The sequence below is a fragment of the Tachysurus fulvidraco genome, chromosome 26 (assembly GCF_022655615.1).
Source record: "Tachysurus fulvidraco isolate hzauxx_2018 chromosome 26, HZAU_PFXX_2.0, whole genome shotgun sequence".
NCBI classification, from domain to species: Eukaryota; Metazoa; Chordata; class Actinopteri; order Siluriformes; family Bagridae; genus Tachysurus; species Tachysurus fulvidraco.
This window is the reverse complement of record NC_062543.1, coordinates 4,469,004-4,482,859: the sequence shown is the minus strand read 5'-3', so window position 1 is coordinate 4,482,859 and position 13,856 is coordinate 4,469,004. Positions and strand designations below refer to the sequence as shown.

At 39.2% G+C, this 13,856-nt stretch overlaps 2 protein-coding genes across 2 annotated transcripts; both read right to left on the bottom strand.

Moving 5' to 3' along the window:
- Window positions 1–3,654: 3,654 nt before the first annotated feature.
- LOC113640961 lies at window positions 3,655–7,796 on the bottom strand. The gene is made up of 10 exons (XM_047809588.1): window positions 7,637–7,796; window positions 7,281–7,459; window positions 6,303–6,400; window positions 6,135–6,202; window positions 5,417–5,597; window positions 5,226–5,331; window positions 5,032–5,120; window positions 4,549–4,637; window positions 4,319–4,411; window positions 3,655–3,834 (listed from the first exon to the last, which is right to left on the bottom strand). Exons 1-10 carry the CDS (start codon window positions 7,695–7,697, stop codon window positions 3,680–3,682), a joined length of 1,119 nt encoding a protein of 372 aa, XP_047665544.1. The 5' UTR covers window positions 7,698–7,796; the 3' UTR covers window positions 3,655–3,679.
- A 508-nt stretch (window positions 7,797–8,304) lies between these two features.
- Window positions 8,305–13,056, bottom strand: mtfp1 (mitochondrial fission process 1). Its single transcript, XM_027143568.2, has 4 exons — window positions 12,869–13,056; window positions 10,488–10,615; window positions 10,017–10,249; window positions 8,305–9,488 (listed from the first exon to the last, which is right to left on the bottom strand). The coding sequence occupies exons 1-4, from the start codon at window positions 12,936–12,938 to the stop codon at window positions 9,422–9,424; spliced, it is 498 nt and encodes a 165-aa protein (XP_026999369.1). The 5' UTR covers window positions 12,939–13,056; the 3' UTR covers window positions 8,305–9,421.
- Between the last annotated feature and the right edge of the window lie 800 nt (window positions 13,057–13,856).

The window sequence follows — 13,856 nt, the reverse complement described above, 5'->3', positions numbered from 1 at the left end:
CATCTTTTCCTACGTCACCGCTAAGCGTGTCTCAGTAGGCAAACGTCTTTCATTCAGGCCTCACACACTGCTGCTGGCATTCTGCTCCGTTTCTACTGCCACATGCCTTGATGCATTTGCGTCGTGCCACTTCAACAGCAACAATATGTCAAACATTTGTCTCCTTCTGAAAATGCCTTTTTTTCTCACCATTTTGGCCAAATGAAAAGCATCAGTGAAGTCATTCATAGTTTGTTCTCATGACAGCCTGTCGAAGCCACATGGATGTTGCTTTTCTCGAAGAATAGAGAAACCAATGTTTATCTAATATGACGGATTTGTCTTTACGAGCTTGACAAGAAAGATCCTTGTAAATGTATGTGTTTTCCCCCAAACATGACCATCTGGCCATAACTCTCATTCTCATGTTACTTTTCCACAGTTCTCTACAGACATTGTGACATTTATCTACAGAACTAAAGCTTATCAAAGTTGGGAAGGCCTCAGTAACTGGACCTTACTAGTATATTTCTATTAATTGTACTCCTGGATCAAATATACTTTATTTTAAATTCTGTAAAAGGTAAAGAGTGGCACGGTGGCTTAGTGGTTAGCACGTTCGCCTCACACCTCCATGGTTGGGGGTTCGATTCCCGCCTCTGCCTTGTGTGTGTGGAGTTTGCATGTTCTCCCCGTGCCTCGGGGGTTTCCTCCGGGTACTCCGGTTTCCTCCCCTGGTCCAAAGACATGCATCGTAGGTTGATTGGCATCTCTGGAAAATTGTCCGTAGTGTGTGTGTGTGTGAGTGAATGAGAGTGTGTGTGTGTGTGTGCCCTGCGATGGGTTGGCACTCCGTCCAGAGTGTATCCTGCCTCGATGCCCGATGACGCCCCCGTGACCCGAGAAGTTCGGATAAGCGGTAGAAAATGAATGAATGAATGAATGAATGAATAAAAGGTAAAGTTTTAGGCTTACTTCACAGGAAAGTCTTGAACATGAAAAGCTGCATTTCATTTTCTTTAAAAAGAACCGATTACCTTTATTCAGCTAGCAGACGCTTTAATCTAAAACGAGTCGCAAACAAGAAAATACAAGCTATTTATTTATACAAGATATTGCATTTATTTATTTATTTATTTGTTTGTTTGTGTTTAGTTATTTATTTTAGAAGAGTGGAAAAGTTAGGGGTTAGTTAAGTGTTCGTGAACGAGGTGGGTCCGTATGTCTTTTTTTATATCTATTATATCTAGGAATTATATCGATCTATATCTAATGTAAACCATATCGCAGATTTCTTATACTATATATTATACTATTTATAATCCATGAAAATGTAGTGTATGTATAAGCTTTTTTTCCCCCTCCTGCAGAAAATGATTTAAAACCTTGTTAAAAATTAATACAACAGTGAACAGCAGCAAATCTCTCCCATGTTCCAGTAAATCATTTTTTTTTTTTTTTTACATTATCAGACATAAAAATCAATTTGAACTTGTAGTGCATTTGTAAGGGCAGCGCAGTGCCACCCATTAGGCAGAGCGACTGGTCTGAGCCAGAAATTGACCCCAATAAATTAACCTCCTTATGTTACTGGCTTCGAGATAACCTCTTCTTCTTCCCTACTGACCGCAGAATCAAACTAAATATGAGAGGTGTAAATGCAAGACTTCTGCCCTCAGTGCCTGAATAACCACAAAGGTTGCGGTGCTGTTTATATTGTACATCATTCATCGATTTATTCATCTTCGGTAACAACTTTATCCTCATCAGGGTCAACATTAAAGAAGTTATTTAACATTTCCCACCCGGATCCCAAGCGCATGTGAGATAACCACAAAACCAGAACCTTAATAGATTTTCTTGTAACCTGAAAACTGGTTTACTTTATAATGGAAGTCTAGGGGCAGCTGTTGAATTCAGAGAAAGAAATCGATTTTTTTCGGAATTCTTCAGTCTTGACATTATTTTCAGATGGAAGAATTTCCGATAAAGTGTAAACATCTGGAACGATTCTATTATTGACAAGCACCGATGGTGAAAAGTTCAGATTTTGTAAGACTTTGTCTTGTCTGTCTCATCCAAACACCTCGGCTGTCAGAGTGCAACGTGATGTGTTTGAATTTGTGTTATGTAGTCTTACATCTCAAGGTCTGACTGACAGTTCAACAACCGCCCATGGACTTCCATTTTATTTTATCCCATCTCGAGAACACAGGATTGATTTTACAGGGGAAAAAAAACAAACAAAAAAACCACACACACACACATGCTGAGATTCTGGCTTGTGGCAACCGCACGTACACGACCCATGTGCTAAAGGAAGATTAGATAAAGAAAGGGTATTTTATTCTCTAAGGGGAAAATCTCTTTTTTTTTATTATTAGGGAAGGTAAAATAAATTATTCCTGTGAAACAAAAACATTTATAGAGAAGTTTATGTTGGACTGCATCAGGGCAAGTGTAAATCCACCTTGGGCATGTTTAAAGCAGGAGTGAGAAGGGACCCCTCCTTGCCCACTTGTGGACTACAATACAAGGCTCAAATCAAAGTGGCTCTGTGGCCATTGAAGTGAAAGATGAACAATGTGGCCATTCTCCCAGCCTGGCTGAACAGGCCCATCTATCACCGGGCTCTGCAGATTAATTCAATTCATCAGCTCTTTGTCTCCTCAGGCCTCCTAATGCGACGTGATATTGCTCAAGGGAGCCTCATAATAAATGTTTGGATGCAGCCGGAGCCCGACACTCGTGCGGGCGAATTAAAACATTACTCTCTCTCCCCCGCGCTCTCTCCCCACCGACCTGCCTGTCGCAGCAGCATTCCCATTATTCTAATGAGGCCACGGAGGCAACCCTAAGGCGAGGCAGGGTGGAGGGGTGGAAGACTACAGAGCATAGGAAAGGAATGTTATGGTGAAAAATTAAAAAAAAAAAGTTTGAATCAGTTTTTGATCTGATTTATTACAAAACCAAAATCTTGCATTTATTTATCTTGAATACAAGTACATGCTTCCTGCAGCTGGAGAAAAGTTTAAAGAGCCTGAACTGGATTCTCTAATTACACTGCAAGGGCCAGTTTAAATATGCATTAACACGGTTGGGTATATTTGTAACAAATGTGTCTTTTTTGGCAACCTGGCACTTGTGTGAGAGATTAAAATTAATGAAAATGAAAGAAAATGTCTGCTAAAATGCAGCTAAATCATCAACCTGCATGTTCACAATAAACTACAGGGAAAATTGGAGGACTACTTGATAGGATTTTTCACGAAATTTCTCCAGTGCATTGCGCTTTGTCTTTCCTCTTGCACACACACTTCTGTTGAGAAATTCAGTCGTGATCGTCCCCAGAGAATGGAGTGCTGCCAGCTCATGTTTATGCTGGCTGCCTGAACTGTTCCTGCAGGTTCTTAGCCAGACAGAAGCGTGATTGAGATCGACAGTGCTGGTGGAGCCCCCATGTGGAAGCAAAGCAGTACAGACAGCCTATGATATTCAAGAGCCTCATATTCCAGCTGCTGTAAACATGGGCTGTCCTGACATTATGCTGCTGTTAATAATTGATTAGGCTTTTTATCTGGCTTGGTGGCTGAATCATAAGCAATAGGGAGAACCTTACACCCTCCTTCAAACTGGCATCACATCAATTTAAAAACAAAAATCACCAAAAGACTATTTTTCAATCTTTAAACCAAAAAGGTTAATATTTATTCAGAAGTTCTCGGCTTGGTCGGTATCCCAACCTTCCACCTCTCCAAAAACACAGGTAGTAACTCGTCGCGACGGCTGCAGCCATCAAGATCAGAATCAGGCAAACAGCAAGCGCCACGAGCCACACAGGAACACCTCCCAAATCTAAACAAACAAAAAATGTTATTCACACAGCATGTTCTTTTACTGAATGTTCACTTAACACACAGATCATGCTCACAAGGCCCAAGAGCCTGGTGTGGGATGTGGTAGCTCAGTGGTTGAGGTGTTCAACTACTGATCAGAAGGTCATTGGTTCGAATTCCAGGTCCACCAAGCTGCCACTGCAGGGCCCCTGAGCAAGGCCCTTAACCCTCAATTGCTCAGGTATATAAACTGAAATAAGACAACGCAAGTCACTCTGGATAAGAGTGGCTGTAAGTGTGTGTAATTATATATATCTCCATCCCTTAAGAAAAAGGTCATACAGGAAGATAACTGAACTAGAAACTTTGAGCCCCATTGCCAACACCTTATCCTAAAGACAGCATGCCAACACCACTTGTGCGAGACTAAAGATACAATTTCCAATCACTATAATATATATTATATTAAAAAAAAAAAACAAATTCACTTAAAATATACAGACCTTGTTCTGCTGTCCAGAATGTGTACTCATCTGAGGCACCAGGTCGTGACTCAACCATTGTAAAAGGCCCAAGAACCTGGCGTGTGTATGTCCCTTGAGGAAAAAACAAAACAAAAATGGAAGCTACTGGAGAAGCTGAAAACTGAACTAGAAACTTCAAGCCCCCCTCAACACCACTGGTCCTAAAGATTATTGGACCCAATCACCAATGAGCATAAAAGTTACAGTACCAGATTCAAAGTTGTTCCAATGCATGCAAGTAAGAGATTCACAGCAGCTACAGATATAACTTTGGGCTGGATCATCAAGAAGCTCCCACCTAGAACATAAAAAGGTCCATTTGTCTTCAACAGGATATACTGTTTAATGTTAAAAAAATAAAAAAAAGTTCCCTTTGGCACACCGGTGTTTTTGATTCATTCCACCGGGGTCTATAAACCATACAGCAGAACAAGTACAACTGAGTGCTTAGATCCCAAGGATCCAATGAGGATTTGTGAAATCCCTTGTTCTTGATTTTGCTCAAGCAGAACATGTTTAGATGTCTGGATCTATTGACCATCCAAAAGAACCCTCATCGGCACCAAAATTGTTGTCACATTATTGACACTGGCACCACAGCGGGTTCTAGAGCTTGTCTTGTAGGCTTGTGCCATGAAATGTGATATGAAAATGCTTTTCTATAAGAATAAAAATCAGCCAGTGTAGATTACCTGCTTTGGTCATGCAAGTATTGGCAGGATTTCTCATAAACACTAAAGTGCTGAAGATCCCCGGTGGTCATGTCACAATGAAGGAAAACCTGAAATATAATTGTTATTTTTTAGCATGTTAATTAAAAAGCCAAAAATCTGAAATCCAGCTTGTACTTAAACCGCTTTATATTTAGATGTCGACCCATCCTCACTTGTTCTCCCAAGGCAAATCTAATGGCTTGAATATAAAGGCGAATTTCTGAGGGCTCCCGTCTGGGCAAGAACGTCGCGTTTCCTTCTTTACTTTCTGTAAGACACCTTTGAAATAACACCAGTTAATGCATTTTATTCACTCAAGTGTCAATTAAAAATTTACCTCCACAAACTGGACAAAAATGTTTACCCAGCATCAGAAATAAGCACATGTAGCTGGCTGTACTGAGAGAGATCTGGAGTGTTTGCTAGCATGCAGCGCTGCAGGTAAATCTGTACAGGTGCGAGTTCCTGAGGTTTCACTTTGGCCCGGATGTGAATTTTCGTGCCAATTGTGAACATGGTGGATGGTGCAGGGCCATTAAAATCACCTACAGAACAAAAACACGGCATGTACTGTACATCACCTCTACACTACAGAACCTATAAAACATTTAACAAGAGATAGTAGCCCTGAACCACGGGTAACCTAAAGGGGTATTAGAATAATGGTTAAGAATACACTCAGTGTTGTCTCTCAGATTCATCACAAGTCAGAGATTTAAGTACAAAAACATGCATGCTAGTCAGCTCAACAAGCTAATGCTAGTGATAAACAAAAAAACTTGCAAGTTACAAGAAATATAACGCAAAAATAAATAAAGAAATCTCACTTGCACTGTGACTAATGAAATTTGGTTTATTAGCAGCTAGCCATCAAGATGTAAAGCATCTCCATGTAGCACATGTCAAGAGGTCCTCTGTCTATTATTAACCAATCAGAAATGTGGAATAATTTAGATTGCATTTACAGGCTCAGGGGAACTTTTTTCAGCCAAATTAGCATAACCAGTTTCTACAACTCCATAGAAAATTCAACAATCTCTGCATGACACATTACAAGATAACTTTGAAGATGTCTCACTTACTGTTCATCAGCTCCAGAGTGAAGACAGGGTCATTGTTCACCTTGCCCATATCCAGATCAGTGCTATTGCTAGATCGATTCAATACCATTTACCAGAACAGTAAACCAACACACATCCACATCATTATTTGATCGAAAAGATTCTTATTTTAAAAAACGTACTACTTACAAGTCATAAATGCATTCTACCAGCTCAGTAATGGGAGACAGTCCAGCATCCAGGCTATAAGTCAGCACATTGGTGTAGGTCACTTTGCCCTCACTCACCTGAAAGAAGCTGGTTATAATCAGACAGACAATCTGTAATAATGACTGATAAGACATTCTTTATAGCTGATTACATGGATACGCCACCCCGAGTGTGAGTGTGCAGTGAGACTGATGCTAGTTTGTTAGTTGGCACGTTATGGGCTACCAATCGGAAGGTTGCGAATTCGTTCCCAGGTCCACTAAGATACCACTGTTGGGCCCCTAAACAAGGCCCTTAACCCACAATTGCTCAGTTGTATAAATATGAAATAATGCAAGTCGCTCTGGAGAAGGGTGTCTGCCAAATGCTGTAAATGTAATGTTATTCATATGAGCAACATGAAAAGTGAGGCTTCGCAGCCTGTACCGCCCGCATGAGCGGAACAGGAAAGGCCTAATAAAGGGTTTGTGGTTTTAGTTCAAATCTTATCAGCAAAGACCTCATGTGGGAGAAGCATTTAATCCAAAATCAAGCAGGAGATGCACCTGATTTCACCAGTTTAATCAATGTAATGAAACACTGCACCCAAACCAGCCCTTTACATTCAAGACTGGACACAGCTGCTTCAGGTACAGAAGTAGTAAAGGCCACCATAAATCCCATCATGCTGGGCATTGTGGGTAACCATGTACAAGTCAAAATGGATCAATAGGTGAATTAAAAGCGATTTTTTTAGAGGTTAAAACTTGGATGCATCTCTTTCTTGAGGCCATAAGTAACTAGTCTTCAGCTAGTTTTTAAACCAACATCTCTTGCATGAAAAGCATTGCAAAAAGACAGATTTTCAGAAAACCAGGTTGCCGGACCTGACTGAAGTTGATACAGCTATACAGTTCAAACAACCTGGATGCCTGAAAAACTCTAGATGTCACACACATACAGAACAAAACACGTTACCTGTCGTTTAAAGCCACAGTCATGAAGCCAGACGGAGAACAGCAGCATATCCTGTTCCATAGATATACTCGAAGGTGGACAACCTCCCAGATGAGCTTTCGAAAGATCCAGCTTTTGCCCCCAGTTTAACTCTGGCCTCCACTGTATAGTGACTGCTGCATTAGCTGAACAGTCGATCACTAGATTTGTGACCAGAAGGTCACAGATAAGTCAAATGCATCAAACCATACTTAAGTTGAAATAGACAAACCATGAGGAAAATATTGAAAGCTGCTTTTTTCAGACATAAGTTTTAAATATACAGTAGGTCAAGATTCCACCATTTCTCCTTAAACACAAAGGACATATAATTTTACCTTTTTGCCCAAAAGTAGAGGCAAGAAAAAGCCATAACAGGAAAACCTGAGTTAAAATCATCTTCCTGCCAACCAGTAACACCAAAACTGTGGACTAGGAACTTAATTACTTTAATCATTGTCAGTACTTAAGGCCAGCATGTAGGCGGGGCTGTTTCAGCCATCCAATCACATTCTCAGGACTGACTGTCAATTATCTTCTCTGACTAACCAGGTGGAATCAGGTGAAGGTTGGGAAACAGAGAAAGACTTATTGGAGACATACTTGGGTGGCGATTAAGAAAATATCTTAAAGCTTAAATTATTATGCCAAATATAAATGCTCTGAAAGGAATCATGGGTATTGAAAGATTGACAGGTCACTGAAATGGGATCAGGTGATTATAAAAGGCTCCGCAAAAAGGACACGTGAATTAAGAAAATGTCCACCATTATCTCTGGAAATCTTAAGGATGCTCCAAAAATACAAACCATGAGAATTATAATGGTGGCAGATTGTATCTGTATACCACACAGACAGACAGACAGACAGATAGATAGATAGATAGATAGATAGATAGATAGATAGATAGATAGATAGATAGATAGATAGTGACAAGTATGTTTAATATAAACACAATGGTGTTTTTTTTATTTAATATTTCAACATAAACCATTTCTTTTTCTTCCTTTCTTTTTTTTTTTAAAAATAGTACAACAGACAATTGTTTGGGTCACACTTTGTCCTGCCAGCCATTAAACATCAGGTTCCAGCAAGACTAAAAGTAAGGCTTGTTCCTTTATACTACACTTTATTATAGGCTTTGTTGCAGCATTTTTATTTTTTATTTTTATTACATATTAAACATCTAGATATCTTTTTAAATAAATGCCTCACACCAGAGTTCTTTAAAAAAAAAATCCCCGAATGCCATCACTGTACAGTCATAAATGAATTTAAAAAAATAAACCCTTCTCAATGTTTAGTGTCACATTTTATCCTAATATTTCTGAAGCCCCATAACAAAACATTAAAACATAAAAATGTCCCTGTTAAAAATAAACACCAAGTAAACAGATAAATACTCTTTTTCTTCTGTTTTTCAGAGTAGTTCCAGATGCATGTGGACACGGAATACGATACGCTGACTATTCAGATATAGAGAAAGTAATACAGTTCACCTGCGGAATGAAAAAATAGTCACTAGTTCTGTTTCTTGTCATTTGACCTCTATGCTGGGATGAGTTTACGAGTTAAAAGCTTTAAAATGCAGGTCAAATGTAGATATTTGCAGCTTATGGCTTCACGTCTTTTTGCATAGTTTGCTCTCAACTTTCTGCTTTGACAGCTATGGATGTAATGCACTGAGGTACAACAGAGCCAAATATTATACACAGATTGTGTCAGAAAATTAATAACCCCTTCATAGTAACGTTTTCATTGACTTTGGCTATGAATTTAACCGATTAATGATTTGCAAGACAAATACATAGAGGTGTCGGATGGAAAACGTTCAACGTAACTGTTAAAAAAAAAAAAAAAAGAAAAAAGAATGAAGTGACTTTCCCAGAATCCTGTGCAAGAGAATATAGTTGTTCATCGGCAGCTCAGTAATACAGCTCCACATTTACAGTATGTGTGACGTGTAATAAAATATGTTATTGTGGTGTCTCGATACGTAATAAAAATAAGTGTTTCTATGATTGATTCAGACTCTTAACAAGTATAATGTGCCTTATAAAAACGGTCTACTTTATTACGCTGCTGTGCTCTGATGAGGTTTTACATGGACGTGTAGCTCGGCTTCACTCGTGCTTTTCTCCTTCACCGTACACCTTCCTCAAGCTGGAGTCCAGGAGGAAGTCTACAGACCTTTACCAACACAAACACACACCATTTCAGAAATGTATTACAAAACACAAAAATGACTAACCTCAACACTGTTTATGATACACACACACACACACACACACACACACACACACACACACACACACACACCCCCACACACTCCCTCACACTCCCTCACACACACACTCCCTCACACACACCCCACACACTCCCTCACACACACACACACACACACACACACACACACACACACACACACACACACACACACACACACACACTCCCTCCCTCACACACACACACACACACACACACACACACACACACACACACACACACACACACACACACTCCCTCCCTCACACACACACACACACACACACACACTCCCTCCCTCACACACACACACACACTCCCTCCCTCACACACACACACACACACACACACACTCCCTCACACACACACACACACACACACACACACACACACACACTCCCTCACACACACTCCTCCTCTCCCTCACACACACTCCTCCTCTCCCTCACACACCTGTCTATGGGTTTGATAATGAAGGGGATGGTAGAAAGGCCGATGGCGGTGGTTGTCCACTTGCGCACGGGTAAAGGCCACCGTGTAGTTTTGCCCAGCAGGTAGAGTGAAGCAGCACACACACGGTTGATGGTGAAGCCGGGAATGGCCACGGACGCCAACGCCTGCCACACAAACGTGTCCACTACAGCAACAGCTACACGTGTAGTCTTCCCCGGGTGATCACCATGAGCCTTAACACAAAGCACACATTAAACTGAAGAATAAAATAACAAAATGTCTCTTTTTCTGTGTGGTTCAGGGTGTTGTGCTTTGAGACGCTTTTCTGCTTAACATAAATGTAAAGAGTGCATCTAGACACAGATAATCCCTCCATAACATGTATGAAGGAATCTGACTAATACAAAATCTGCGTATATTTTTGTAACAATACAGTTCTTGATCTTTCCACAAATATATCCACACACTTACTGCAGCTGCCTTCTTGCCTTTATCCACTGCATCCGCCGATACGTATGCTGTTGCAACTGCGTAACTCGCCCACACCATGCTGACGGGCACGAGGGCACGAAACGCCTCGCCCACCTCGTTGGCATATCCTAAAGGAGCACAAGAGTGAGACATAACCTTAATAAACTGAGACCTCAAAACTAAAATGAAACCCTCCGGTTACTGCGCCTGTCCCTCCCGTGTGTCTGTGGTTTTCCTCTGGGTTATCCTGTTTCCTCCTAACTCTCAAAAACATGTCTGTAGGCAGACTGGCTATGCTAAAATGCCTCTGGTGTGTATACCTGCCTCACACACAGTGTTCTTGGGTCAGGCTCTGGATCCATCATTGACCCTGAGCAGGATAAAGCAGTTATTCAAGATGGATTAAAGAATGAATAAATGAATGAATGAATAAAGAGAAAAGATGGTATACATCCTAATTTGTTTTTTATTTTAATCCTTCGTTCATGCATTTACAAGATTTCTAAAATTCCTAAAAATACCTCTGAATAAAAGTCTTGATCAAATTAACAGTGAAATGTAAAAGCACATATATTCTTGCTCTGCAAATATCAATGCTGTTGATGTCTACAACCTTCACATGTCCTAACTGCAGCATCAGGATTCAGTCCCGTGTCGGAAATCACTTCCTTACTCACCCATGCCCTAGGAGCGATGTATATAGGAATCTAATACAGACACCTTACTGAAGAGCTCCAGGTCTGGACAGGGTCACAGCATCAGTATAATTTTTTTTTTTTTTTTTTGCCTTAAGCATTAATACTACTGTGCTTTGGCTAACCCACTTTCACATAACAGCACAAAAGATACAGGTACACAAGAGGCTTGTGTGAGAGAGAGGGAGAGACTGAATCATGGTGCATGATGTAGACTTTAGTACCTAATTTAGCAGCACAGCAGATTCAAAGTCACCCTGACTAAATGTCAGTGTTGCTAAAAGCTCTACTCACTGTACAGTATATTCAGCTGCTCTGTTAGAACCGTTCTAAATCTTAACGCTAAAATCCACAATGAAGGACTCACATGTGACCTTGATTAATTCTGCAATAAAATTCACTTTAACTCCGGACTTGCACAGCACAGTGCCACTTTATACACTCTATACACACACCATACTGCACATAGACACTTTAAGGACAATCATTAAAAACCATATGCATTTATGTATGTACAATATTTTTTCACATATATTTTCATATTTTAATATTTTATATAGTTTTTTATATAGTTTATATTTTTTATTTTATCTCTCCTTTTGGTTTTGGTTTTTTTTTTTATCCCTAATTGCATTTTTTTATGCTTAAATACCTGACAGCTGCAAAAAGCATTTCACTGCGTGTCGTGCCCTGTATGTACGTGACAAATAAAATTTGATTTGAAATTTGATTTGAAAATTCTGCCTTGACTTTCCCCTTGTTGTGCTACGTTAACCATAATACTGTTCGATTTTGTCTCTATTTCAAGAGTGATGCAGCGGCGCTTTAGTACTTTACCCTGCCAAGCTCAATCACATTTACTATTAGCTTGACACTCAGCTCAAACAGGTCATGATGCCAACTCCATTTAGTATTTGAGGACAACAATCTCCTCATCAATACAACACTATAATCACACCCTCCGGCGTCACCCATATGACGATGAGGTTCCCCTTTGAGTCTGGTTCCTCTCAAGGTTCCTTACTCTTCCATCTAAGGGAGTTTTTCCTCCCCACAGTCACCTGAATCACCTCAGACTTGCTCATTGGGGATAAATACAAACACATCCAAAAATATCTAATATTAATCTTGAATTTTGTATTCTATTTACCTTTATAATAACCTTTTTTCTATGTTTATATTCTGTGAAGCTGAAAGCCTGAACGTGAACCAGGTTTATTTCTATTGCTTTTTATTGACTGACTTACTTTTGTTATGACGTCATACAGTTAGCTAGCTTTCTGGTAACAATGTTCTTTCGGTCAGATACGAGCTTTTTTTTTTTCACGTGAAAAAGTGTTTTAGTTTAATTTTAATACTTATGGACGCGAATTAAACCCGTTTACAACGACACGAGGTTCTTAACCAAAAGTTTTGGCACCCTCGACCCAAAACACACTGACTGACCTTGACATTAAACACGTTTTATATAAATATGTTGTAACCTTTCACAGGTTGTGTGACTGCCTAGATAGTGTGCTATATCATCATCCTTTATAAGCCCTAATATTCAGTCAGTATCAACCCTGACCTCATAGGTTACTAGCTTCATACAGCTGTTAGCCATATTCAGCTAGCATACATTCAGACTTTACTATACTTTACCTATACATGACATTTTAACTAAGAAATCCTAACCTAACTCACCCAAGTACCGAACCCATGTGTCCCGATAAATGTCGACTTCTTTACTCTCAGTCTCGGGTATCGGATCCATTGCTTTGCTTCCGCTTTAGTACATTTCCGTACAAAATGCTTGTATATTAATATATTACAATCCTGAGTAAAGACACAATGTATTGCAGCAGCGTCGCGTGCGAAAATTAAGGGACTATGTACAAATTACCTACCAGGGTTTATGGCGTCTTTAACTATTATAGAGTTGAGAGCTGCTACACTTGCATTCTAGATAGAATTGACTAATAGATGGACAATTCAGTCATTGTTAGACACCTTAATAATAAGTAAATTAACGTCAATATTTTTTGAAAGCAGGAATGCGAACTTTTAACTTCCTAATAAAAAAAAGCTTATTTAGAATAAAACAACATGGTTTTACAAGCAACTGCCCATATGTTTTAGTCTGTCTATTAAATATGAATGTTCATTATTTCGAGATGATTTTCACACGATATATTAAAAATAGATTTTTTTTTCGTTTTTTTTTTAGCAGACTATTTTGAAATCGTTCCTTAGTAGTGATTACGTAATATTACCCGGAAAATTGAGACGATCCAAGAGAAAACTTTTCACTATGATTTACTGAAATTAATTAGAATTGTGTGTTATGAAATGATTGTCCATACGCATTGTGTGGAATAATAATTGGATTGATCCGTATCTGTTATTTAATATAATGATAAACAATCTAAGTGTAGTAAACGTAGAGATTTAGTTGTGTTGGGACACATGATGGGGAAGGAGATAACATGCAAGCATCATCATCATCATCATCATCACCAATAATAATAATAATAATAATAATAATAATAATAATAATAATAATAATAATAATAATAATACAAACTTACAATACAATACATACAGAAAACTTAGGGAAAATTAGATACAAATACGAATATATAGGAAAAGAGATAATACTAAAATTCTCATTTGGGATTGACTTCTATATTAT